Source organism: Crocodylus siamensis, chromosome 3 (genome assembly GCF_052110815.1).
Source record: "Crocodylus siamensis isolate JL-2025a chromosome 3, ASM5211081v1, whole genome shotgun sequence".
NCBI lineage: Eukaryota > Metazoa > Chordata > Crocodylia > Crocodylidae > Crocodylus > Crocodylus siamensis.
The window spans coordinates 152,312,137-152,339,034 of NC_143397.1; the positions used below are offsets into that span (position 1 = coordinate 152,312,137).

At 36.6% G+C, this 26,898-nt stretch overlaps 1 protein-coding gene across 5 annotated transcripts in view; it reads left to right on the top strand.

The window, feature by feature from the left end:
• The window catches only part of MBP (myelin basic protein), a 189,997-nt gene extending 165,247 nt beyond the window's left edge, over nucleotides 1-24,750 (top strand). For 2 of the 5 annotated variants that reach the window (XM_090039546.1, XM_090039547.1), the window contains exons 5-10: nucleotides 6,929-6,961; nucleotides 15,923-16,027; nucleotides 17,326-17,361; nucleotides 18,596-18,628; nucleotides 21,364-21,489; nucleotides 24,004-24,750. In XM_090039546.1, the coding sequence (XP_089895672.1) occupies nucleotides 6,929-6,961; nucleotides 15,923-16,027; nucleotides 17,326-17,361; nucleotides 18,596-18,628; nucleotides 21,364-21,489; nucleotides 24,004-24,060 (390 nt within the window). In that variant the 3' untranslated portion in view covers nucleotides 24,061-24,750. The remainder of the gene's footprint in view (nucleotides 1-6,928; nucleotides 6,962-15,922; nucleotides 16,028-17,325; nucleotides 17,362-18,595; nucleotides 18,629-21,363; nucleotides 21,490-24,003) is intronic. The other 3 variants (XM_090039550.1, XM_090039549.1, XM_090039551.1) reach the window with 3 other exon arrangements.
• The last annotated feature ends 2,148 nt before the right edge of the window (nucleotides 24,751-26,898 follow it).

Below are 26,898 nucleotides of genomic sequence, written 5' to 3' on the forward strand. Positions count from 1 at the left end.
TTGTGGTCTCTCCCCCCGCTTACTGCCATCCCGTGCAGTACTTGAAGCCCGTATGAGAACTACCCACACCAGGACGCTCGGAATGCAGAGACAACACTTGTTCTTTGTACGCATTTAGGGTCGACATTCAGGCAAAACATTATAAATTCCTTGTGGAGGCATATTCTTCTTACAGCCCTGGTTGAAAAGTACAGCAGGGAATAACATTCCCTATTGTTCAAAGAAAGGTGGGGTAGATACAGAAAAAGCCTGTGTTGTGGCCTCCTCCTTCCTCGAGCAGATTTTCATTCTCCCTGATGTTCTGAAGCTAAATTAAGAGATGGCGGGGGTTCTGAGAACTCAGAATATGACGTTGGATTGTAAAAAGTGAGCATCTTTCCTCAATAGCAGCAAACAGGTTTGCTATTTTTCACCTCGTCACAAGATCTGATAACTGAAAATACACCGCAAACCACCAAGTTAGGGGGCTGGTGACCTCTATTTTTATAAAATTTGTTTTTATGTAAAGAATAACCTAATGAAACCATTGTTAAATAATTACACAGAACCTGATTCTGTTGCACTGGAAACAGCAGTATCCATGTGGGATAAGCCTAATGATGTTGGTGACAGAATCAATTCTCTATAGCACTACAGAAAAAAAATACTCCCTATGTTAGTCCAGCAACAAGGGGGAGGGGAAGAGTTTCTTTGATATTCTAGTGGCAATCATTGGTAATGATCCCTTTTTAATCTCTCTGAAATGTACTTGGAAATATTTCAATTTTAAAGTGATCATATTTTATAACAAAGAAATTAACAAGTTTGTGTCAGGATGGCTGTCTGCCCTACCTTGTTTAAAGTTTGTGGTTCCCAGGTACTACCTACATTTTTTTTTGTTTTGAATTATTATATTATTTCCTTGTGTTGAATATTCCTTTTATTTGTTTTCCTTTTTTTTCCCCCAAAAGGCCTGTAAGTGAATCTATAAAACATTATATAAACAGAATTCCTTTAATTTCTGGGATTGCTTTTATTTGCTGTATCTTGGATTGTAATACAATCATTTTTTAATATCCTGATACTAATACCATGTGCTAATATGGCAAATGTAAACTAGATTTACACAGTATGGTAAAACACATGAGGAAGTTAGGAAAGATATAGTAAATAATAAGGGGCAGATTTTACTGAAATGCTAGAGTCTACATTAATAAAGTAATTTGTCTTCTTTATTGCACAGTAAGCATTTTTAACCTCAGTTTTGTTCACCTTTCTGTAGCTTGTGCAAATCTGTATAGGGCCCTGTTTCTCCATTCATTTAAGTGAAAAGCACATTTAGGGTGACAAGAAATATAGGTTTGAATCCCTTTCCCACCTATGCAAAGTATATAGAGGATAAAAAACACTGGGCTATTTGATTAAACTTGATATAGAAGGTGGTTTTAATACCATAAACAAACCCTGGGTTTTGGTGGTACTGCCTACTGCTGCCCTCCAAAAATTCAGATATATACACCCATTGTTTGAAAGTTTGGAAAAATAGCAGTTTAATCAATGCTTGTTCTACTTAAAAGTTGTTTATTCCAATGACTAGACTTTCCAACCACATAAAAATGGTAATGATTTACTCTGGCCTTTCTTTTTAAATTTTCTTAACACCAGATATCTTCCCTCAGTGACTATTTACTGTTTTTGTATACCTACCTGCTGTATAAATGATCGGGTTGTAAAAAAAAAAAGAAAATGTGTCTGATGTATTAAATGGGACTTGTTTTATGGTGGCTGTAACGTTACATTTTGTGTTAATTTTTGCCTTATATATGTTTCAACATTTATATTCATTTATTAAACAGTTTAAGTCGCTGAGAATTGGTGTACTAATTACTTAGTTTGTTTTTTAAATACCTAATACATTAACAAAATCTGTGTCTAGTGCCTTTTATTTTCATTTGTAGAACTTGATAACTGTGATGCATGCAAAATGGTGGACAACAACATGGGGGGAGATGATAGATCTGGCAACTTAAGCAGCCTAAGTTAAACTACCCACTAATTAAGAGAGGCTGAATGTTACTGATTTAAATGAACAGAAGGAAACAAATATGAGCATTTTGGTTTGCCGGTGTCTGTGATGACTGAACACAAGGAATTTTATTCCAGTTTACTTCAGTGGGAACAGATTACCCATAGCCTTATTTAGTAATTGTCATCTCACAACTCTGCAGTCCATTGTTACAGGTTTATATGTCCTCAAAAAAAAGACAATTAGCCATGGAAAATGTTCCGACTGCAACTTTTGGTTAGGGTTTGTGTATAGGCCCCAGCAATACTTCAGATTTGCTCTACAGTTGTCTAACCTTTAGCATTTATACAAAGATATTTTTCTACTGTAAGAAAAAGGCAATCCCCACGTATGTATTTATATGAAACAAATATGGACTTAGTGAAAGTATTCCAAAGCACCACACAAAAAGTACAAAAAATGGAGGAGGTGGTGAAGACACTCCTGCCTTATAATATAGATACATTTTGCTTATGAGTAACCCAACTGAATTGTGTTTTTATGACCTACCAAGATTATTACATAGAACAAATATGATCAGAAACCAGATTAAAAAGGAAAAGGGACCTGGAAATCAAGAATGGTCTATAAAGAAAATTTTGAAGAAAAGAAGGTGAACTGACAGACTGGAAAAACCCACTTGATCAAACTGTTTACATTTCATGCAAACCTGTCTTCCTTGTAATTCTCCTTCTTTCAATTTCCATGAAATGCTACACTATATTCCTTGAGCCATTCTGACTGACATACTTTTCACTTGATTAGCTTTTATACCTTCCACATTTCAAAGATCCAGTTTCCTGTTTCTGGATCCCTGTGATAGTTGAAATATTATTTTCTTGTTCTTTTGGGATAAAACCATATCAGAAAACTTCATCCTCTCAAATACTCATGAAACCACCAAGCTGTTTTTAACATTCGCTGCCGCTAGCTACTGTTTGACCTGGGCATCTTTGGTTTCAAATCAGTTGTGATCTTTTTGGGACTGGTGCCAGGATGTTCTCAGTAGAGGGCATCAGGAAACACAATCCTTTGATGCTTTACTGGATCCTGAGCCTGCCAAACTTAAATGCAGGGGTTTTGTGGGGGGGAGGGGGGAAGGAGGAGGAGTTACTTTTTCATCACTGGGTGACATTTAAACTGCAGCTGAGAAGTATGAAGGCAGCTGGTGCAGGTGCACCTGAGCTGGCTGTAAGCTAGCACTAGTATGAATGTGGCATGAAATCCAATTAAGCCAGCTAAGTATATTTATCCAGTCCCAAGCAGCTTTTGTAGCTGGTGCCACAGGTACACTGTTTATGCCTTTGGAGTGCAGTGAAGACTATGTTAAAGGGTGTTATTCAGTATGGTCATTGCTCCTTCATTTGCTGCATAGTATTTTATGTAAAAATTGAATGGTGTTTTCTACGCACTAGCCCAGCTGTTGTAAATCTCCAAACCTTCTTGCATCTTACTGTATTGATTCCTCGTTATTTCTTTTAGTCCTATTTTTTTTTTTTTATAATCAATAATGCTCTGCAATTCTGCAGCACTTCCTACCCCAGGGCCTCACCGTAACTGACAGATATTAGTGGCAGCCCTACAATGCCCTTGTAATAATTGCTATTAAACTTTCAACAAATAAGAGATTGAAACAAGACTCAGCCAAGGTCACTCCACATGGTTGTAAAGAGCCATCCTGAAGCTGAGTACCACAATTGTGCATGTCATGAGCAACTTTTGCTGGTTTTCATGTGATGTTCCCATGCAAAACTTTTACATTAAATAGTTTATAAAAGCCCTCACCCAACTCCAAAATATTTGCTCTCAAGCCAAAAGTATTGCTGTATGCAGCTATTCATTTCACATTTGAGCTATTGTGTTCAGTTTTCCATCCAACAATCTTTCCCCTTTAATTGCTATATCCAACTGTCTCCATACTGTTGCCAGCTTTCTTTGAATGGTATCCAAAACATTTTAAAGGTTTCTGAAATTTACTTTCTCCATAGACATAGATAGTATGCTTAATCCCTATTTAAGCCAACTCATCTCTTGAGATTCCCCTTTCATTTACACTGGGTTTGTGTTTTCTCTCACCTTCTGCCAAAGCATGAAATGAGCATCACTAAACATCACTGTATGCAACTAGGTTTCCTATCATGGTTCAAATCTAAGTGGGGTGGTGAGAGGAAGTCAGGGGAGAGATGGAAGACATTAGTTCTTACTTTCTCTACAACAGTTTCCAAAATAAATGTCACTTAAGTACAGCACATTTTTCATTTCTTCCATGTAAAAAAACCTTTAGGCATTTTAGAATCTGTCAAAGCTCTCAAGAAGTAAAAATGTTAGTTATTTCCTGTACTTCTAAAGAGCGTTTCAATTTGAGCCATACTATGATTATTACTATATATCCTTGCTATTTTCACCCCCAACCTTATTTATAATACCCAGTACCTTATTTCTTTGTAACACATGCAAAAGTTACACCTGAGCATATAGCATATGCAGTGAACTGTATTTAAAGTAATTTAAAAAAGCAAAAACCAATCACAATTTTTTATATCAAATGGTGTATATATTTATTATGCTACCTGACAGATTGAAGTCCTTCAGAATCAAAACTCTGGCTTCATATATTGAAATATTGAAAGAAAATTCACAACCAAAATTTCCCAACCTACCTTCAAAATACTTTCTAGTTTATTTGAAGGTGCCCCCCAAATCACCTAAATACATTTAGAAGCCTTTTTTTTTTTTAACCAAAGCATCTCCTACCTCTAAAGCCCTATTACATATATCCTTTACCAATATCTTAACAGATTCTCTGAGGTCACCCAAAAGCTTATATCAATCCTTTTAACCCCCTGCTACCAGGCTTCTCTCTCTTCCTGGTTAACTCTGCACCATGGTATTTTAGCTCTCTTGTTTTCTGAATGAATTTTTCAGTTGTTCATAGAATATCACACGGCCCCTTTAAATCATGCTAACTTGCTTAACTGGTTTCTTCCAATGCTGAAAACAGTATTTCTTTAATACAGAGAAGACTCTAAACCCTTTAAAGAGCTCATTACTTTTCTTCCTAATTATCAATGAGGGGAATTAATTAAGGATTTAGATAGACCCATCTACATTTTTCATCAAAAGCTAGCAAACACAAATGCCCAAAGACCTTCACACAGCTTGTACCTTAATAGCTCCTCACTTCTGCCAGCAGTTATAACCATAGCAGTATGTACTGATTTTTGCAGTCTCTCTTTCAACACAAGGTAAATTTTCCTTTCTTAAATAAGCCAAATATCTCTGTTGTGAGAAACTACTACTGTAATAGGCTTTTCTTAATGTTTCTTACCTATCCAATTTCTCCATAATACCCCTATCCAGAATAAACTAGCTGTTTCCTTTGGCAATACTGACAGATATCAATACCACCAACTGCATCTGCAGCCATCCTGTATCTAGTAAGCTTCCATCCCTAATTTTTCTCTGCAAATTATTTAATCTTTGCTTGATGCAAATCAATCACACTTAACTCTACAGTAATACTCTTACAAAGGATGATGGGAGTAGTGACACCCAATTCTTGACACTTGAGCAACTTGAATCTAATTTCTTTTACAGCTGTCATATCATTGTCTCTGCTCTTCCTGTTTCTCACAAAAAGATGTCAGGAGAGATTTCTATACGAGCCTATTCTAAAAACATCTCTTTGCTCTGATTTTTATGTCTGCAAAGGCTGCAATTATATTGAAACAAGGACAGAGATGTTACAATCATTGGAAAAAGTAGCTGAAACAGAGTGAGATGAAAGGGGATTGGAGTGACAGCATTTGGTATACGCTAGGCTCAGATCCTGAATGTTTGTTGTTTGAGAGGAGGCCTGTGTCTCCTGCTTCCCACCAAATACACTAAACACTAGGCCACAGGCTAGGCTTTGTTCAGAGCGCTCTTCTCTCCAGCCCCCTCCTTGAAGGTTCAAGGTTCACTACCGGGAAAGCCCTCCACACCTCCACCAGCACCCCAGTTGACTTCTGGGGAAAATGGACATTGAAACACCCTACGGTCACAAGTAGAAATACAATCCCAAATAGTGTATAGGTGCCAACAACTGTGATTACACATTTAATTTGTGCCACTTGGTCCTAAAAAGGGCAAATGACCATGTCTGTTTCAGACCAGCAAGTAGAAAGGCCATCCCTGTCTTCAAACACTGTAACAAGTTGTCTACAGTATGCACAATGGATTTTTGTGCTAGAGTAAGCCCCAAACTTCTGCATCCTGCTACAATGTTGGTGAAGCATCTAGAACAGCATTTGCAAAGGTGTCAGCTCAGTAGAATATATTGGCAATCTAGCACCACAGAACTTACCTATGGTTTCATGATACTGATAAGTAAAAGCATTGTATGCTATCTCCTAGCATCAAAAAGTATATCTGGATTCCTTGCAAGGATCAATCAAGGTCACCAACAGACTATGGGTATTGCTACTTCAGAATAGCTATTTAAAAAGTTCTGATATTGAGATGAGATTTGCATAATCAAGGATATTTGCTACAAATATTTTCCTGGTTTTACAAAAAATAAAACCTGCATTTATTTAAGAGAGCAAACCAATCATGATATTTTGGCAAATGTCTTTAAAAATACTTAAGAACTAAAATGAATTACCACTTGATTGTAACAGGTTGTAGCGATTTTTATCACACAAGGTAAGTATTAAAAAAATAGATAAATAACCCTGCTGTTTCTTTTATTATACCAAGTCAGTTGTATTGAACATGTTCTACTGCAAGAAGCAGCTTTCATCCTACTCACTATATTATATATAGTAATCCACTCTTACATTTCCTTTGGTTAACATTCTGTTACCTTTTTTTCCCCCCCTCTACCTGATTTTTTTGTGCAAGTCCCTCCGATTTCGATGCCAGAAGGAAGGAAAGGTATGATTAACTCATCCTAATTTAAATGCATTTTTCTGCCTAAAGTGAACCCATGAAATGTCTTCCAAAGAGAACATTAAAATCAGGCTGAAAAACCACAAGAAAAATGGATTTAAACAGAGGTCTCTGCATTAAAGGGTCTTACCAGTGAAACAGAGCCCATCTGATTATGCACAATTCTGCAACATCACAAATGCCACATTTCACTGGTTATAACAGACACATAACATTCATGGTACTAGGTCTAGGGATGTTTTCAATGATCGTGAGTGATTAATGTCTTAGTATCTAGGTGGGGTATGGTTTCAAGTGGTGTTCCCAGGGGTCTGTCCTGGGTCCAGTATTGTTCATTATCTTCATTAACAATGTGGACAATCAGCCTGAATGAACACTTAGTACATTTGTGAATGCTACCACTTTGGGAGGGCAGGGCTAGGACTTAGAATGACTTGGACAGGCTGGGACCCACAACCAATTCAACAAGGCCGAGAGCAAAGTCCTGCCACTTGGAATGCAGTAATTGCATACTGACATACAGACAGACTGGGGAATGAGTGGCTAGGTTACAGTAGCGAAGAGAAGTACCTGTGGGTTACAGTAGATCAGTGGGGGTCAACCTTTTAGAAGCATGCCACAGATTAACCCCAGACCCTTCCCAAGTGCCATGTGCCACACAGAGGTGCCCATGGGGCATACATGCTGCAAGTTGGCTACCCCTGCAAGAGACCATAAGCTGAATATGAGTTGGCAGTGTGCTTTTGTTGCAAAAAACAGCAAATAGCATGCTAGGCTGTATTAACAAGGGTGTCGCTTGGAAATCAAGGGAAGTGATTCATCTTCTCTATTCAGCACTGGTGAGGCCTCACCTGAAAGATTGCATCCAGTTTTGGACTCCACAATTTAAGAAGGATGTGGACAGATTATGGAGAGAGCCCAATGCAGAGTGACAACAATTATTAGGTGCCTGGGAGGCAAGATTTCTGAAGAAAGGATGAAGGAAGAGAAGGCTGAGGCGGGCCTTGATAGCAACCTTCAAATATCTGAAGTGCAGTTCTAGAGAGGATAGAGGGGCTTTTTTCTCTGTGGCTGTAGGGAACAGGATTAGGAGCAATGACCTCATGCTGCAGCAGAGAAAATATACATTGAAGATTAGGAGGAAGTTTCTGACTATGAGAGTGCTACTAGGTAGCATTGGAACAGACTATCTAGATAAGCTGTGGACTCTCCATCACTGGAAATTTTCAAAAGCAGGTTGGACAGAGACTTGACTGGGATGATTTGGTCAGGGATGCTCCTGCCTAGATGACCTTGTGAGGTCTATTTCAACCCTACTTTACCATGACCCTATGATTCAGGAAGCATCCAGAGAAAATAAAAGGGAAAATAGTTGAACAGGCTGTTTGAAATTACCTTTTGAATTCAAGTCACAGATCTGTTAATGAGGACATGTTGTACAGACATTTCTGCTTAATTCAGAATCTGCTGAACAGTTCTACCTTTTTATCATTTCATGTCATATATCAGGGAAAATGGCTAGTCCTCTGGAAATAAGGCCATTTATTTAAGTGCCCTATCATGGATTTACATGCCCACCTTTTAGCCACAAGTTCATACGTGTCCCTTTTGTTATTATGCTATCATCACCCTTAAGTCGCTTACAGTGACCTTTTGGCTGCTTCTGAATTTCTCATTAAACTGCCAGTCACAGATTTGGGTGCCTAGGGCACCAGCTGGCTCAGCAGGTTTTCACAAAGCAACCCACTATTACATTAATAATTCATATGTAACTTAGCTCTGAAGAAGAGGATCTAAGATTTATACTAAACCATAATGTGCACATAAACCAAGTATACCATGCTGTTGTGAAAAAGCCAACATCCAGTTTTGGGCACTGCACTTGAAGAAAGATTGGGATCAAGTGAAAGGGACCCTGTGAAGAAAAATTTGGCAAAAATTAGTATTTTTAAAAGAAAGTTAGTCTAGAACTTAAGACCAATCATAGCTTAAGATTTCCATGACTATTTTCTATAGAATACAGGGAAACCAACTGACACATTTCCATTGTACCATCAGAGGTATATACATAAGCAAGCGACATAAAATATGAACGGTAAACCAGAGGGGTATTTTTTAATGTTCAGATTTCATCCTCTAGATTCTAGATCTGGGATTTGTAGGAATTCCTCTTAAATGCTCTTTAATGAATTTCAACTTATCAGGGTCGCTCTCATTTACAGAATGTTAGAAGTTATGTAGTAGTAATGATAATATAGAGAATGATAATGCGGAGATGTATGACACACAGAGTTCTTGGTTTCAGAAGCAGTCCTGTTGTGGTACACTGCAGTTGAACAAATGGTAGATAACTCACTTGGAAAGTTTCATGCTTCTGAAAATCTACGTGGAGTTGCATGAGTCAGACCAGAAACTAGCATCACATTTGCACAAAGTAGTGTCAGACAATATTTTCTGAGCTCTTTCAAAATCACCACCTACATGTCTGCTACTGCTTATGATCAAGCAACCACAAAAAGACAAGAAGTGTTAGTAAGTCTAGTATTGGTTTCCAGTGGGAAGTGCTAACTAAAAGTGAAACTGATTATTACAGTTTTAGTTTATCATTGCTTCAATGCAAATTATAAGTTAACCACCCTTAAAATCCTACCATCTCTTTTAACAAAACTATAAAGGTTAAACGAGAAGTGTATTTTGCTCAGAAGCTAAAGAGGAATGAATGAGAATGAAATCTGGATTTACATTTTGTGCAACTGCAAACATTTTTAAGACAGTTCCCGGAACACAATAATGTGGCCTATGTTAATATATATATTAATTATACGCTGGCAGTAATTTTCTAGCATAATGACTACAACATAGGATTCAACTTATGTTAATAATTAACGTTCTTGTTCATTAATTTCTGTATTGGGCATCAGGTTACTTATTTATATCAGTCTGTCTTAGAGTCTAATCATACATAGTCGCAAGGCCAATCTTCATGTAGTTTAAATGGCAATGGGCAAAATATGTTTCCTGTGTGGCAGAAAAAAAGATCTGTTCACTGCTTGAATCCAAACTGTTATGGATCCTGATCCTGGAAATAATAGTTCCATTTAAGCTAATCAATACAATTTTGATGAAAGCCATTAACAGCTGACAAGCTAAAAATTAAACTCATACTGCTTATCCAGTTTGAGGCACCTCACTTCAACAAAGATGTGGATAAATTAGAGAGAATTCAAAGGAGAGCAATACAAATTATTAAAGGTCTGGGGAAAATGACTTATGAGGAAAGGCTGAAAGACCTAGGGTTATTCAGTCTGAAGAAAAGACGGAGGTAAATTTGGTAACAGTGTTCAAATGCCCCAAGGGTGGTTATTACAGAGGATGGGGATAGAATATTCTCTGTAGCTGCAGATGACAGGATAAGGAACAATGGCTTTGAATTTCAGCAAGGGAAACGTAGTTTAGATATTAGGAAGAACTTTCTCACTAGGAGGGTGGTCAAGCATTGGAGCACACTACTCGGAGACATTGTAGAAACTCCACCCTTTGCAGTTTTTCAGAGCAGGCAAGACAAACACTTCACTGGGATGGTTTAAATAGAGATGATCCTGTCTTGAAGATGAGTTAGAATAAATGACCTTCTCTGGTCCCTTCCAGCCCTACTTTTTAAATCATTTATAATTCCAGTAAGTCCAAGCTACAATACATATACAGATTATACATTTTAACAAATTCCCAAAAGTTTGGTAGATAAATTCAAAATCCAAAGCTAAGTATACATTTTGCAGATGGCTCTAATTTACAACAGGTCACAACAAAATCTTTGAATTATGAGAAAATTGTAACACGACTCAAAATACGGAAGCTTTTGTCTACCTTTATTAATATAAATTAATAGGTTTGGACTTTCTAAACTGAAGAGCAACAAACTAAACAAGTAGTTCCTTACCTCCCATCAGATGTGATGGCAATTAATTTCAAATACTGCTCAAACTTTCAAATTTCCAAAAGTTACAGGGGTTTTTAAAAATATATTTAAATACAAAGGAAAGTTATCTGTTTTTCAGAAATGCCAAGCGTAGAACAGCATATATACTCAGAATTTCAAGTTTTCCTGAAATATATATTTAGGAACATAATTTTAGTTAACCAAATTTGACCAGAGTTAACCAATTTTTTTTTACCTATATACGTTTCTTCAGCAAAGAAAAGGAAAATGTATTCTCAGTTAATTAGGAACATTTCGATAAGAGTTCCTAGAACTTTCCTTTTTTGTACTATGAGTATTAATTTTACAATGAAATCACAAATTAACTGTAACGAAGTCTATGGTTAGACAGTTCTACACCGTCTCATACAAAAGTCTAAGACTAGAGGTTAAACTGTAAGGCATCTTTGCTTTGTGCCTCTCTCTTGATACAGTAAATTGTCATTTATGAGAGTAAATTGGGTGACACATGGACATCTCCTGTGGATGCTGGCAGTTTGAGTAGTCATTGTTTTCTGTCCCATATGCTCTTTGAAAAAAAGGACAACAAACCTATCATTCACATTTATCCCTTACATCAGCAAAAAGAAAACCTGTTGGATGATGTTTTAAACTTATGTGCAATCAAGTTGACAAATCCTGCTGGGTTTGCAAGCCAACGGATTATTCAAATCAATCAATTATTCAAAGAACTTGAACTTTTGATTAGAGTTTGTGAACACATGCCTTTAATACATGCTACCTGAAAACTAAGGCTCTAAGTAGCTAGAAATTATGCAAAATTTAAACTTTAGAATAGGTGCAAAGCTGGAAAGTTTAACTGATAATTACATGCTGCCACCTAGAAGCTGTGTGCTGCTCCACCTGGTGATAAAGATGAACATCACTCTGTACGGAGTGGAAATTTCCAATAACTTAAAGCAGAATAACTCGGTTTTTAAAAAATTTTTTTTGTCCTGTACTTATTAGGTCCTCACACTGGTGTCCATTATTTCACTGAGCCTATTTCAAAAGTAAATCGGTAAATGGCATTGTCTTGAATTGCTACAACTCTCACTAACAGCATGAACTCATGTAAAATCTAACTCTAATGAAACTGTATAAAAGCAAGAACTTAGCACATAGGTCAGTCAGGGAGCTGGAGTAGAGATGGATGCAACAATTGTATCTAGCAAATGACACGAGTATAAGTTAGAGTGCAAGTGTTACATCTGCATGAATCTGTAGCATGGCGAGGGCAGAAGAACTGCTTTTTTCAGGCTAAGAACAGATACTGCATCTGAGGTAATTATTTGTCCCTGGACAAGTTACGTCTGTGTTGGTCCCAGAATAGACGCATCCCTTCTAATCAGGGTTTAGTGAATAGCTGAGTGCACTGCTGCTTTTCTGCAATTGATTAAACAATGCAAACCATTCAGATGTACTTTAAGATGTCCCAAGATAAAGTTAGTACTTCTTACCTGTGAAAGATACAATGGTTTATCCCGGGATGAATGGGACATCTACTTGTAGCCTCAGAGTCCAAATTCAGGCCATAATGGATATTACTACAGGATGATGCAGACATAACAGTTACAGCATAACAGCTGCTGCCCAGTCCAGTGCAGCAGCTCCCCGTCCCTTTTTAAAGCTGATAAAAGCAGATAACATACACATTTGGCCATACCCTCAGATAATTTACTTCCTCTTTTAGTTAGTACAAGCACTACTGCCCATATCATAACATTTTACCTCCTTAAGTACCCTCAGACCTTGTGATGCATCTTCTCTTTAATGCACTGATGCACTTACCTGCTTTTGGGTGCTTCTAAGAAAATATCACTTTTCAATTTTATTTTTTTCCCTCACTGATTTTGCGTCTCAGAATTTGAGAAGTAATAGAGAACACTATGTACAGATCAACAGTAATTAATTACAGTATTTTATAAGTGTAATCTAAATTAAGAAAAAATATATAATTATGTTACCACAAATTTGAATGACGTTACATTTGCTGAGGTAATACATGAAAAAGTGCTGCATTACAAAAGCTGGTAAATACAACTTATTAAACTTAAACCAACCACCCCTCCTCTCCCATCTTTACTAAATTTGGCAGTATGAAAAGGAGATCTAGGCCCATAATATCCAATTTATTTTATAGCTTGCAAGATACCTTTTCAATAAGCCATACTGACACACTGTACATACTTACTATTGAGCATATTTCTTTTTGGTGATTCATAGTACAGTAATTAAACAATGTTATTAGTACATGGACTGGAAAAATATGATTATCCCAATCCGATGCTTAACTGTTTTAAGAACAACTTACTGGTAATAAATTCACATTTCTAGACAAATGTTATACACCTTATTCATGACAATTTATAAGTCCCACCATCCAATTCTACTTCACTAAACATTCAAATAAATAAGATTTTAGTCCCCTAACCAGTGATAACACAAGTCCTCACACAGAAAGCCTGGTTTAATCTAAACAAGACATAGAAAAAACTATTTTTAACTGCATAATTGTAGAACAAAATCATAGAAAAAATGTTTAAAATGGAGTTTCAAGTAAATAGTAAGTTCCAACAGTAGCTCTGCAAGATTCGTTTTGGGACATAAATGACTCTTTTGGAACACAAATAAGTGAAGTTGCTGGATTTAAATGAATTCACTGTTTATTACTTGAATTCCTACCTTCTGTCTCTTGTTCACAAGGACTGAATACGTAATATTTCCAAGGTCTTGGTTGTGATCTTTTCTATTTTATCTACAGATTTTTTTCCTATTTTCTACCCCTAATACTCTCTTCTCTACTTCCTCTACTCTCTTCATTATTCTCTTCTCATACTTCCTGTCCTTACGTATACAGTGAAAAAAAAGGGAGATTGATTCAACTCGTATTCAAATCCATCTTATAAAACAGAAAGTATTACTTTGCTGTTCTTCACAGTGCAACACCATGAAAAGTTTGCAGTAGGATAGCAACCACTTTCCTTGCATCAGAATATAGGAAGGCAACTACAGTGCAACACTCACCAGTAAGAAGGATATAAGGATCATGGCAGCTGTCTGTGAAAAGCAAAGCAAAGTTTAATTGGGAACATGGTTAAAAAAAATCAATCCCTACAACTGTGCTTTGCTATCCTGTTAGTTTGTAAATAGAAGTTATGGCACTACCGCTGCTAAGACTTCCTTCTCTCACCCAAAGCAATCTAAATACCTAGCAAAGAAGTAAACGTAAGAGTAAGTGAACAAAGATTGAACAATCTTACCAAAATCTCAAACTCAATAAAATCCAGCAAAGTCCTACTTTTTAAATAGTAAAATTAAAGATACCACCAGCCTGGGGACACTGAATCTAACAGATTGAGATGAACTTTGTGGCAATTCATCTGAAATGTCTCTCTCTTCAGATTGCACTGAATACATTGTCGCAATACTGCTGATTTGCATTCATTTGTAATGATCTAGTATAGTCTATTTATGTGTCATTCATATGTCTCTGACTGCATTATTGGATAATTGGACAAAAATAATAAAAAACAAAATTTTTTTTCAGTAGCTTTAACTAATGTTACAAAGTGAGAGTAGAACTTCGATCTAGCAATTTTAGAGCACATTACAAACTTTCGTTCATTCAAGTTTCACTACACACTTCTGAAATATATTTTCTACATAAACAGAAGTATATGGGACCAGATTTTTAAAGATACTTAATCACTGGAAAATGCAGATAGAGATGTATAACCAGAGCTCACCATATAATGCTTATTTATACCATTAGGTATAAGACTGTGTTAAGAATACCTTGAAAATTCTGGCTTTTAAATTATTTGCCAAAGATCACCTAACCAACGATCAGTGAGGCAGAGGTGAAAAAAACCCTCAGAAAACCTGGTTCCTGTGCTCCAATAGGTAGATAATACCTGCCTCACTAGGAAAATAAGGGGGATGTGCGTTTAATACTAATGATGAAAACTTAGTCGCTTTGTTTATCTTGTCATACTATTTATACTTTCCTTAAATATTCATTACTACTAGTCTTATGAAGTTAGCATCTTTAAGAAAATACTAACATGAACAGCTTTTTCACTGGAGAGGTCAACCCGATCAGCAACATTTGCCATTATCAGAGTCTAATGATAGAAAGATCCATTTACAATCTTTTGTGGGGGGCATTCTCTATACCCTGGGTATTTAGTCTGACTTTGCTGGATTTTTTGGTATACCCTTTTGCCACGATGGAAAGATGTAGCTTCCATTTATGGGTCTGACATGGATCGTTCACATCTGCCAATCCATATTTCTATTTCACATTACATCAAAAAGTAGCAACAAGTGCACAGAAGTATGTGAAACCCATTTTCACTCTAGCATAGTACGTATATCCCATGGTAGTATAGTATACTATTTAGTTTCTACAAATTATTCTCATTCTTCTGCCTTCATTCTTTATATTTTATTTCTTACCGCAACTAAAAGCACTTTGAAGTGACTGCACAGCAAGTCTCCCCTGACTCTCCTCAATTCTAAGTGCAGCTGCTCTTTCATTTCACCAAATTAATGTAATTTCTGACCCCTAGTGCTGTATATTTGAAATTAAAAGGGGTTAATGTACAGTGCATTACTTCTCTGGTATGGAGATTGACTCCATGAACTAGTAGGTCTTTTTTTCAACTGTTTTCACATCATTATGATTCCACTTATGAGAAAAGCTAGTATCTAAATGCCTGGACATGTCAGCAAAAGACTGGGTTTTGGATTAGGCTATAATATATTCAAAGGCTTGTATTTATTTTATATGCACAGTCAATACACATGTATCACTTTATTGCTTGGTCTCTCTATGGGCACTGGATTATAATATTTGTAAAATTCTCTTTTATTCATGAACGTGACTTGGTGCATTCTCCCTTCACGTTGCTGTCATCTACCTTTCCTTTGCTGTATTCTAATATAACTATCCTGTATTTCAGGATATACATGCAGCCAGAGCTAGCCACGTAGGTTCCATGCCTCAGAGGTCTCAGCATGGGCGACCTGGTGATGACAACCCAGTAGTCCACTTCTTCAAGAACATTGTAAGTTTCCCCTTTTTTGCTCTTTGGTGGAATTAAAGGATTCATTTGCGATTCATTGGCAGCTCAGTGTTAACTGGTGTTAAAATTAACAGTACAAATAAATTGTGCTGCCTCTGCCTTTGAGAGTATAGTGATGCCAGAGTTATTCTACTTGGACACATAAAGCAGGAATCGGATACTTTGGATAAAAGGGACTGACTCTACCATTACTACTTTGAAATTGCAACATTAATTATTAGAAATTATGAAGCTTTGCTGTCTGCAAGTTTTGTATTCATCTTCCTTGGAGCAAGCCATGTTCAAATACTTACGTATCATTGATTTTTGTTTAAAGAGAGAAAAAAAAAAAAAGCAGTTGTGCTCCAGGCACAAGCCCTTTAAAGTAGCACTTACTGGACTTACTAAATGAACCCAATCCTAAAAGCCAGACTATACTCAGGAATTCCCTTTGAAGTCATAAACAAAAGGGGTCCAGATTTGTTTCCCTGACCTGAGTTAACTTATCTCAGAGGCAGCAAAAGATTTTGTTCAGCTTTGAACTTATATGTTTCCATACTTTTATGGAACTTCTCACAAAAATGAGACGAAGAACTGAACAGATACATTTTAACCTCTATCTCCCTCAAGCACTCTCACATATGATGTGTCTGTATTATGCAAACTTATCATCAAAAGCTAGTTCCCCAGGCCTAATAAGCCTTCAAAGCACTGCAGAATGCTTCCCACAAGACAGACGTCTTCTCAGAAGTTTCATGGCTGTTAGATAAACACTAGCACCACAGATTCTCCTTTTTCCCTCTGTCATCTTTGAAACAGACCTACTAACCTGATGATCAAATACAGGTATGGGACATGGACCTACAAAATAGACATGGGAAGGATAACAGCACAAGAAACTCTAAGCATAGAAGCAATTTACTAACACTACATCTATTAATAATAACCTCTTAAATCAGCATAGATGATGTTAATAACTTGTAGAAATGAACACAAGATACCACCTTGGTGCAGGATGGAGACAGACCTGGGTCTAAAAAGTGAGAAACTTACAGTAGTGCACTTAAAGTTAATTCCAATCCTAACGATATTTCAGTCTGGTAATACTCATTTTTTATGAAAAGAAAAATCCCTATAATTGGAATGAAATTAAAAAGAATGTTTATTAGTCTTCTGAGGTATATTTCCAACCATAGGAAGGTGAATGAAATCAGACAGGATCGATAGATAAGAAGAGCAGAGTGCTTAATTGCTTCCTAATTTATTGCTACTTCTGTTTTATATATTTTTGTGTTTTCTAGGTGTCACCTAGAACCCCGCCCCCAATGCAAGCAAAGGTAAGGGCCTTCAACATCTCACAAAGTCTTTATTGTCTAATACATATCAGCTGGAATGCTTCTTTCATTTTCTTTGACTGTGTTGTCTTATAAAGGAGGTTTAGAACAGTGTTTAGAGTAGGGGAGTAGGAGTCACAAACCCTAGATTCTGGGCATAGATAGAAATGACCATTTGAGTCTGATCTGGCCACAGAAAGCAGTTTATAGCCATGACCAAACACAAGTGCACAGCTGCAGACAGATTTAAGAAATGGCCAGTCAGGTGAAAATCTGCCCCCTCATATCTTCATCTGCCCCTTCATGATATTCAAAACAAAGCATCTGCTATAACTTGCGCCTGCACTGCCTGCCAGCCTCGAGCTGTTTTCAGAATGGGAAGGGGGGAAAGGAACAGAGGACGTTCAGTTTGGGGGCTTGTTGGCCCCTGCTGGAGGGTAGAGAAAGTATATTGGAGCTCCCCACCTCTGAAATGGGGGGACTTCAATTCACCCACTCCACCCTCCACCGCTGGCTGGGGAACCCCTAAAGTGAGCTCCCTTTGCTCCTTTCCCCCCTCCCAGTCTGAAACAGGACAGGCTGGGAGAGAGGAGGGACCATTGCTAGGGCAAACTGACTACAGGCTGGTAACCAGCAGCTAGATTCCCCTCCCCCTGAAACCAACAGTGAACTTCTGTTTGGTTTGGGGGATCATTGTAGCTCAGAATGCTTCCTGCAAGGTGTTCTCATTTACAGCGGAGTGCTGCATTTCTGCCTGGACCCTCTATTCCTGATTGTGCTGCTAACTTGTTGCATGACCCCAGCCAAGTCATATATTGGCTCTCTGCCTCAGATTAGCCACCTGAGGAGATACTAGCACTTGCCTTTTTATCCAAAGCATTTTCAGCATCTATTCTATAAGGAAATTAATTAAATGCAACTATTATTAATATTTTTAAAATATTCTTTGCACAAATTTGAATCTCTGTGTAAGAAGCTACTGAAATTACAATTATAATGGAACCAAAGCTGCTTAAATAAACTTAACTGAAATTTTTTTTGTTTCAGTAATCAAATGATTATTTACAAATATTTTTTCATTAGTCAATGACATCTAGAAATGGAATTATTCACACATTTATGTTTCCATTATTTGAACAATTTTATTTAATGCTTTTTTTCCTCCCATTCCCTATTCTCTTGGATGTTCTTTGTTCTATGATCATCATATCACTGTTTCTATTTCTTGCATATGCAGGGGAGAGGATTATCCCTCGCCAGATTTAGCTGGGTAGGTGACGAATGCACTTTCATTCACAGCCATTTTGGTTATCCAGGCCAAAGCATGTCTTTCTCCATTGCGTTTCAAGCTACTGCAGCAACTTGATATTTATGTTTCAGTCTAAGCTTCTTTTGCTTTTTTTCCTTCTCATCCACTTCCCAGTGGTACCTAATGATAATTGTATTGCTTGCTCTTATCCAGCAGCTTGTCAACCTTGCAGTGATATAATCTCCCTTGCTTTAGCACAAATGGAACACGTCTACTGCATGGCAAACCTCTTTCCTTCAAGGCTCATGGAAGACTCAAACTGCTTTTTGTCTTTTCTTTTTGCGGGAAGGGAAAAATGGAAGGTTGGGTTGGGAAAAAGTATGAAACTTGTTATTAAAACTTAATTTTTTCTTGTTTGCTAAATTCTATAAACTAATATTACCACTGATGTGAACATTTCTGTCATCTTGCTTGCAATCCCTTTCAGTAAGAATATGCCAACCCTACTGGTTACTCTACAGGGTTTTTTTCCTACAGTTATACAATTTAAAGGGGGACAGCATACAGGAGCAGAGCAGCAGTTATTTCACAACTAACCACATTTTACTTTCTCCTCCACTATAGGTTTGACTATGTATATGAACAATATATGCAGATCACTCCCTTGATTTAGATGGTATATTAAAGTTCTAAAAATGTTATGCATTTTTAATCACAAAGCCATCATTTTAACACAAGGTTTTTAAGTTAAAGTCACATGTTTTACAACCTTTAAAACTGCTCATGAAATGGGCGGTATATTAGTTGCCATCATTCTGATTAATGATTTAATATGTCAACTATTAAAATCAGAACTATCAATGTTTTCTTCTAAGATTTTTCTGATTTTTAAAAATTCTCCATTAGGCCACAGCTCTGTAGCTCAACTTGAGATAAAACTCCCCTTAAAGTCAATATTCAATGGACTTTTTTTCTTAATATAAATGTTAACAGAATAATCCTCAGCTCCCATAATGAAGTCCATGGAAGCTAAGGGCCTTGCAGCATAAAGGCCATTATTTGCAACAGCCTATTACAAACCAGAAACAATTCTTTTGCTGACTATTGCCCTCTGTTGGACAAATATTTCATATAGCTATTACACCACCCCATTTTCTCACACGTGCTGCTCTTTTGCTAGGAACAAAACCCTGAGAGGTGCTGAGCATCAGATGAAAGGATGTTCAGCCTTTCTTGCAAATCCATATTAGCTGACTTCAATAAGAGTTGATGGAGGCTCCAAGGCACACAGAACTGGGCAAACGGTGATGGGACTAGGGAATCAGGAGAAATACCAATAGCTTTAGTAGCAGAGCCCTGGGCTTCCCAGTTGCTCAGTATTTCATTTGCTCTCTCCTTTTTGTATAAACGTTAAAGCTAGGTTTGGCAGTTGTTCAGTTTGTGTGAGTTTCTTTGAAGCCCATTTGAGTTCTGAATGGCTAAAGAACCAGCTCTACAATTGACTCACCCATAGACACCACAAAAAGGTGGAATGAATAAAGGGTTCTGTAATTTTCTACTGAAGCTGACTAATGTTCTGCCATTCATTTTAATTGATTACCTTCTTGTCTCTTCTACGAAAAAGGCTCTACTGAGCATGGTATTTAATAAAATGTAAAGAATTTTAAAATAAAGGTGATTTCTCTGGATTTATAATAATTTTAAAATTAGGTCATTTTCACAGCATTTCTTCTGTACAAATAAGATAAAATAATCTCTTTTACTTTCTTTGTAAACATGTTTGATTGCTGTCATATTGTGTCTATGGAGCTCTGTAACTATATTAATTTTACTTTGTTTAGCAACATAAAGGTCATTTCGGTGAATCCAAAACAAATTTGGCACTTAAGATTAGGGGGAGAAACCAGTGAGGCATGGACAAGGAGTTATTCTTTTATTCCTGAAAACAGTTCTTCCAGGGCAAAAAAAAGAGGAGCTTGCACCGAGAAGAATTTAAATTAAATTTAAAAAACCAAATCATCCAAAATGATGTTTTCCAAAAGTAAAAAAAAAATAAAAAAAAATAAAAAAAAATAAATTGTACTTATGCTTGAAACAGAGGGTTACATTTATACCATTGAAACATATTCAACAAGAGGTTGGTGGCAAGGTGCCACCAGTTGCATAAAGGGACATTGAACAACCCTATTCTAATACTACATATCATTCCTGGGCAATTTACCTTATCATTAAAATTGTACCTTTTTAACTGGCAATTTTTATTTTATTTCTTTTTGCCCATGCACTTCCAACCTGGATAATACACTAAAGGGTAAGTATTTAGAAACATTTTCAAATGGAATGTCTGTTTTATATACTGTTATTTGTCCTGAAAGTAATCTCAGTAATGACAGAGATTTTTTGCTCTCATCCACTATGACTCTTTCAAGGGGATAAATATTTTCATCTTAATGGATTTCTTTTTCAAGACCTACAGTTGAAAACCATTCTTCACTTGCTTCTTGTCCCATTTTCCATTCACATTCTGCATTTGACAGTACAGCTATCTTTTTTTGTTTATGGATTTCTCTATTGCAGACCAAAGTTTGATACTCAGATTTGTAAAAGACAAGATAACATTGTAATTATTTTTTATCATTGTTTACTAGGGGTTTATTTTTCTCTTATACTTTCAAATTATTGGCTAATTTGCAAGCAGTCATAAGTGAAGATGATTGGTGTAACAAGCCTGAGATATCTGTGATCTCTCTTTCCAGGGAGGTGAAGGACACAAGCCAGGCTATGGAGGAAGTGGCAAATTCTATGAGCATAAATCTGCTCACAAGGGACATAAGGGATCATATCATGATGGCCAGGGGACTCTTTCCAAAATCTTTAAACTGGTAAAGCACAAGTAAACATACAATAAATAAAAGCTGTGTCCAGAAATAGAAAGAAAACATAAAATCGCTTAATCTGCCTAGTATAAGTGACATATTCAAATATGGGCTTTGGGATGTCTGTCGAGTTACAAAACTGATTTAGCCTAGCCAGGTTAGACTAACCTAAAAAAATTGGATCAATTCAGACTCAGCCTTTTTGAATGTCTGTCCCTAGCCTAGAGGCCTGGTGAGCAGGACAGGTCTAGGAGCTATAGCTGTGAATTGCCACTAGGGGGGTGGTGAGTCAGGACAGGTTTCTATCTCTGCTGTACAGGCAGGGGTGTGAGAGATCCTGGAATACTGGAGGACTTCATATTGGGTGGCACATCTGTGCGGAGTGGCCACACCTAAATGCAACAGGAGCTGGGTAGTGTAGATCAGATATAATCCTGCCCTGGAATGGCGTACCTTTGAGCCACATGAGTTCTTAAAACCACTTAAAGGTGTTAGTTAATATGTGGACAATCCAGTGGGTAAGCTGCCTGAAATTACTATGTAACAAGGTCCTATTTGATATCTAGCAACAGATACAGTAAAACTTACCTTAGAAATCATCCCATGGATCAATAAAATTTGCTTCACTGGTGAAAGTTGGTCTTAACTACATCATAGGGGAGATGTAGTGGGAAACTATATATTGGTCAATTTGTTTTGTGAAAATCTTAGCAATGTGGGTAAAATATTTCCACCATTTCTCGTTAGAGACAGACTTCTCTACTACAAAGAGACACAAATTAAAGAGAGGAGGTATTCTGCAAGTATAGAACAAACCTGTGTTTAATGTTTTGTATTCCAAATTCACAACTCAAGTACAAGTAGAAATTTACTGATTTCTTGACTGGGTTGTTTAAGAAAAAGTTAGATGTCAGAAAATGTATTAGCTAACTAACTAGCTAAGAATAATATAAGCACTTGAAAATGTTTCCACAATTTTTATAGTAGTTTCTGTAACAGTTAAAGAAATTACTTTAATGCAAAATGCAACCACAGAAACATATAAATTATATTTCATAATTGGATTTACTAAAAATACACAAATCTAGACGTTCTGTCACTATTGCTGTAATAGACGGTTGATTTTCCCTATCAGATTAACCAGCAATATGCTATATCTGCGGTTGCTTTACCAGGCCTATAGTTAACAAATCTGTTGTTTTGTAATTATATCCTACAAAAGAAAGGCTTTCCAAAATATTGGTAAAGTTTATCCATTCTGCACAGTTGGTACATTTCATATTCTGCTTTGCTTCAATTTAAGCAATCTTGTTTTATGGTGATAAGCATATATCAGGATTTTTAAAATTATTACCAAGATTGTGACCCCATACATTTCCTGCTCTACCTTTCTAATGGTCATTGGAAGCCATTTTAACTTGTAGTAAACTTACTGTGTTGAGAGTTGATAAAGAACAACAAAGTATTACCATTTTTCAAAACTCCCCTTGTCTATTTCCTTGCCCATTTTATTCAGTCTTAATATAAGACCTTATTTAATTAATTTCAGGCCATGACTTGACTGGCCCAATCACAAAGTCTCAGCTGATCAAAAATTAAGGCCTGAATTTTGTCCTCTGTCAATTTTCCTACTCCAAGGGCACAGTGCATTTAGGATTTTTCTAAAGTAATTTGCAGTTGAGTCCAATTGCCTCAACCACATCCCACAGTTATTCATGTTAAAGTAGCATAAATTGTTTACTAAGTTATAACTGTGTGCAAATTATTAGATTAGTTTAAGATTCTGTTACTCCTATTTGGAAATTTTTTGTATTCTTTGTTGTTATTTTCTAATTATATTTTGAAAAGCCAGATTTTTCAGCTTGAGCTGAATTTTTACCTTGATTTTGCAAGTATCAACATATGAGCTTGCCACTGTAAAAAGACTAATCACTGCAATGTTAACATATGGCCCCTGGGAATGTTGCAGATGTAAATGTTCATACTTCAGGACTCATTGATTTTAGGTTACTCACAGAATCTGTGCACGTGTTATAATTTTTAAAAAGCTTGCACACCTGCAAATTGCAGGAATAGCCATAGACAGTTTGCTTTTGTTACTGTTCTTATCAGTGATCTCAATTTCTGTGATGCGTCCAGGAAAATAAATGAATGTAAGCCTTATTTAAGCCTTTAAAACTTATTTAAGGACCCCAGACACTGGAAATGAATTATTCCATCAGTCTGTGTAAGAGGTGCTTAATCAGAACCAATTCACTGAACCTGAAAAGTCAATTGTGAAAAGTGACTGTACTTTTGAAACAACAATGGAAGTTCATACACTTAATGAATTTAATGGTTCAATACTTTGAAAGTCGTCCAAATTAGGTAATGAAACATAATCACTGAAAGCAATATGTTATATATTATTTTTATATATTAACAGTTTAAGACTATAACCTGAGCTTTCACAATGTTTATATATACACTAAAAAGTATAATATTTTTCTAGTAAAATCGATTTTATATTTCATTCCACAGGGAGGATCTGGCTCCCGACCTGGATCACGATCCGGTTCACCAGTTGCTAGACGCTGAAGTTCCACGATGCCACCCAAGGATCAAATACACTGCTTTATAATATTACTGCCTTTAAATTTAATATTAATTTGCAAGAATTATCTAGATGGATACAATCCATTACTTAATGTCATTTGAGTTGTGCATGCAGTAGGATCCTACAAACTTCTATTGGCAATCCCTGCCCAACAGCTGAATGAAAGGAATATGCAACATAGCTTTACTAGATGTTTTCATTTTTTTTAATAACCAGATTCCTAATTTTATTCATTCTTCTTGAGGATGTCCTAATTGTATGTTGGACTTAATTTATTTTTTCAAGCACCTAATTTAGTCTCAACAAGTCTTATTTCTCGTTAACTGATCATCAAAATGACATATGCATAGATAGCAATTATCTTGGGTTTTGGGCACTGCCATTAAGAATTTCTGAAACACTGCTGTAAAATCACGTGCAGAAGTTGTAAGGACTGTTAATCCAAACACTTTTTGTTTGTTTGGGTTTATTTTTGTTTGTTTTAATCTCCCTTCTCTCACTCACAGAGTATTTTACTTTTTATAACAGGATTAGGCAGTCATAGAAAGGTTTAAAAACATGGAAGTACAAGGTATGTGAAATGTGGGAGAGGGCAGCTGTTAGAGTAACAATGAGATGCAGAGCAATAGTAATAAGGAAATTATTTCTCTATTACAAATTGTTCACCAAACCCATACCATTAGAATTAAGAGTGGACGAGAGAGAGAAAGAGGGATTTCAAACTTGGGTTAGACTAACGTCTTACAACAAGAAACAAGGGATATTCCCAGAGAAGAAACATCTATAAGATTGCACATGTGACTACTGGATGTCACTGTTGCTCCACACAAACACTGCTGCAACAGCATTTATTAGATGTAGGAAAAAAAAGTCTAATTTCTGAAAGAAAGCAAGCCCTTAAGCACTGAGATTTCAGATAGTCCTGCACATCTCAAGTTAGAATTTACAGTTGCTGTTACTGCAGCAGTGTTAAAATTGTTAAGCATAATCTACCAGCTAAATAAGAACAGTTAAATGCCTATAATGGCAGTGCACTAAAGCAAATTAATAGTAAACAACTATGAACATTTAACTGTTGTATTGTAGTTGCCTTATAGAAATAAATTAACTAATGGATTAGATTTAGCCATTAATTGTTCACAAATCTACTAAAAGGTACACATGTGGCAATGGTATTTCCAACCACATGAAGAAAAAGAAAAGCTCTTCTGAATTGCACTGTTTTTTAACTTGAACATACTATTCCTCCCTACATACCCTTCTTTACTGATTAAATGCTTTTATTTTAGTCTATATGTTGTAGATTCTACATTTAGAGCTTCCTAGGTTGACATCCAGTTTCAGCTATGGTAATGAATATCAGTAGTAGCCTATGTTAATGAGACCTGACAAATACTGCATGATGTTAATTCTATTTCATTTCTGTAGGCTTAAAACAATGTCCATTAATATGCAGCAATGAAAGATGAAAGGATAGGAAAACACAGAAACAGAATAAAACAAAAACATCACCAAAATTGTTAAGCACACACACCTATTACAACTTCTTTGAGCTAGATTGTTAGCTATGTGTATTTTTCTATATGTAGCTTTACTTAGATGTACGCTCCGCAACATAATAGTCAATTTCATTTAAATGTGCACTTTTAAGTGTAAGAACATGGCTTTTTAAAAACATTCATTGGTCAAATAAAATAATCACTTGTAATGAAATTTGTACCAGTTATTTTTTCAGGTTTATAAAATGCTGTATGCATGTTCTGCCTCTTTCAATATATCAAGAGCAGAAAGGAGTACCATTTCTGAATGAATGGTGTGAAAACAGACTGGTTTTTAAGGCAGTCTTCAAAGGTATTTGAAGGAAAAAATATTTATGGTCAAGTTCAAAGGAGAAACTTTTCTTCCAAAAAGTTGCTTTGTAGAAATATGGCATTCAAACAAGGTCCTCAACCCTTTTCCCTCCTCTAGAAAGTCTTTATCAAAGGCTAGCTATTTTTCCTTCCTCTGAAAATGGTACCATCATGTCATTGTTATAAGTCTAGAAAAATATTTTTCCTCATTGTTTCACAGGATTGTGCCTTGTAGGCTTGACACTGAAATGTACTTCATCTCTAGGCTAGGATTGTTAATCCAAGGACAACACCATTTCTCATAACTATTGCTCTGCCCTTTAGCAGTCTGCTCTGAGCTGCTTAGCAAAGAAAGCGACTCAGAAATATAGCGCTGACTGGAAGACTGTAGTGGTTTTGTGCCGTTAATGGGAATATGAGAAGTGCTGTACCTGTTCCTGTAAATCTGGCCCTGCATCTTAAATTGAAAAAAAATGTGTCCATGGTTTTCCCAAACCAAAAAGGGACCCTAAGGCAGGTAAACAATCTGATCATTAGGAAAAGCCCTAGCGATCAGCTGACATTTCCTAGGATCTTTTGTCTATGGAATTGGATTAAATGTTTAGTTTGTTAAAAAAGTGTAAGTACTAACCTTATGATTAAAATGTCTAGGTGCTGCAACTAGTGGGTAAGAATGAGAAATGCTGCTGATGGGCAACACAGAATTCAGACCATGGGCATGTGCAATTTACAACACAACAGTGTAACTAGCAGGGTACCAGCTTCGGGTGCTGACTTAGAGGGTATTCCAGTATGGCTCCTTCCCCCTGAAAGTCTTTGCCACAGCAGGAACAGCCCTGTGAAGTCTGGCCATAGGAGTTGGGCAGGTGCAACCCCATGCCCAGTCGTGTATCCACAGGGGGAGGGAGGATGGGGAATGATATCCCTGCACAGGAGGCTGACATGGAAGGTACAGCTCTGTGCCAGGGG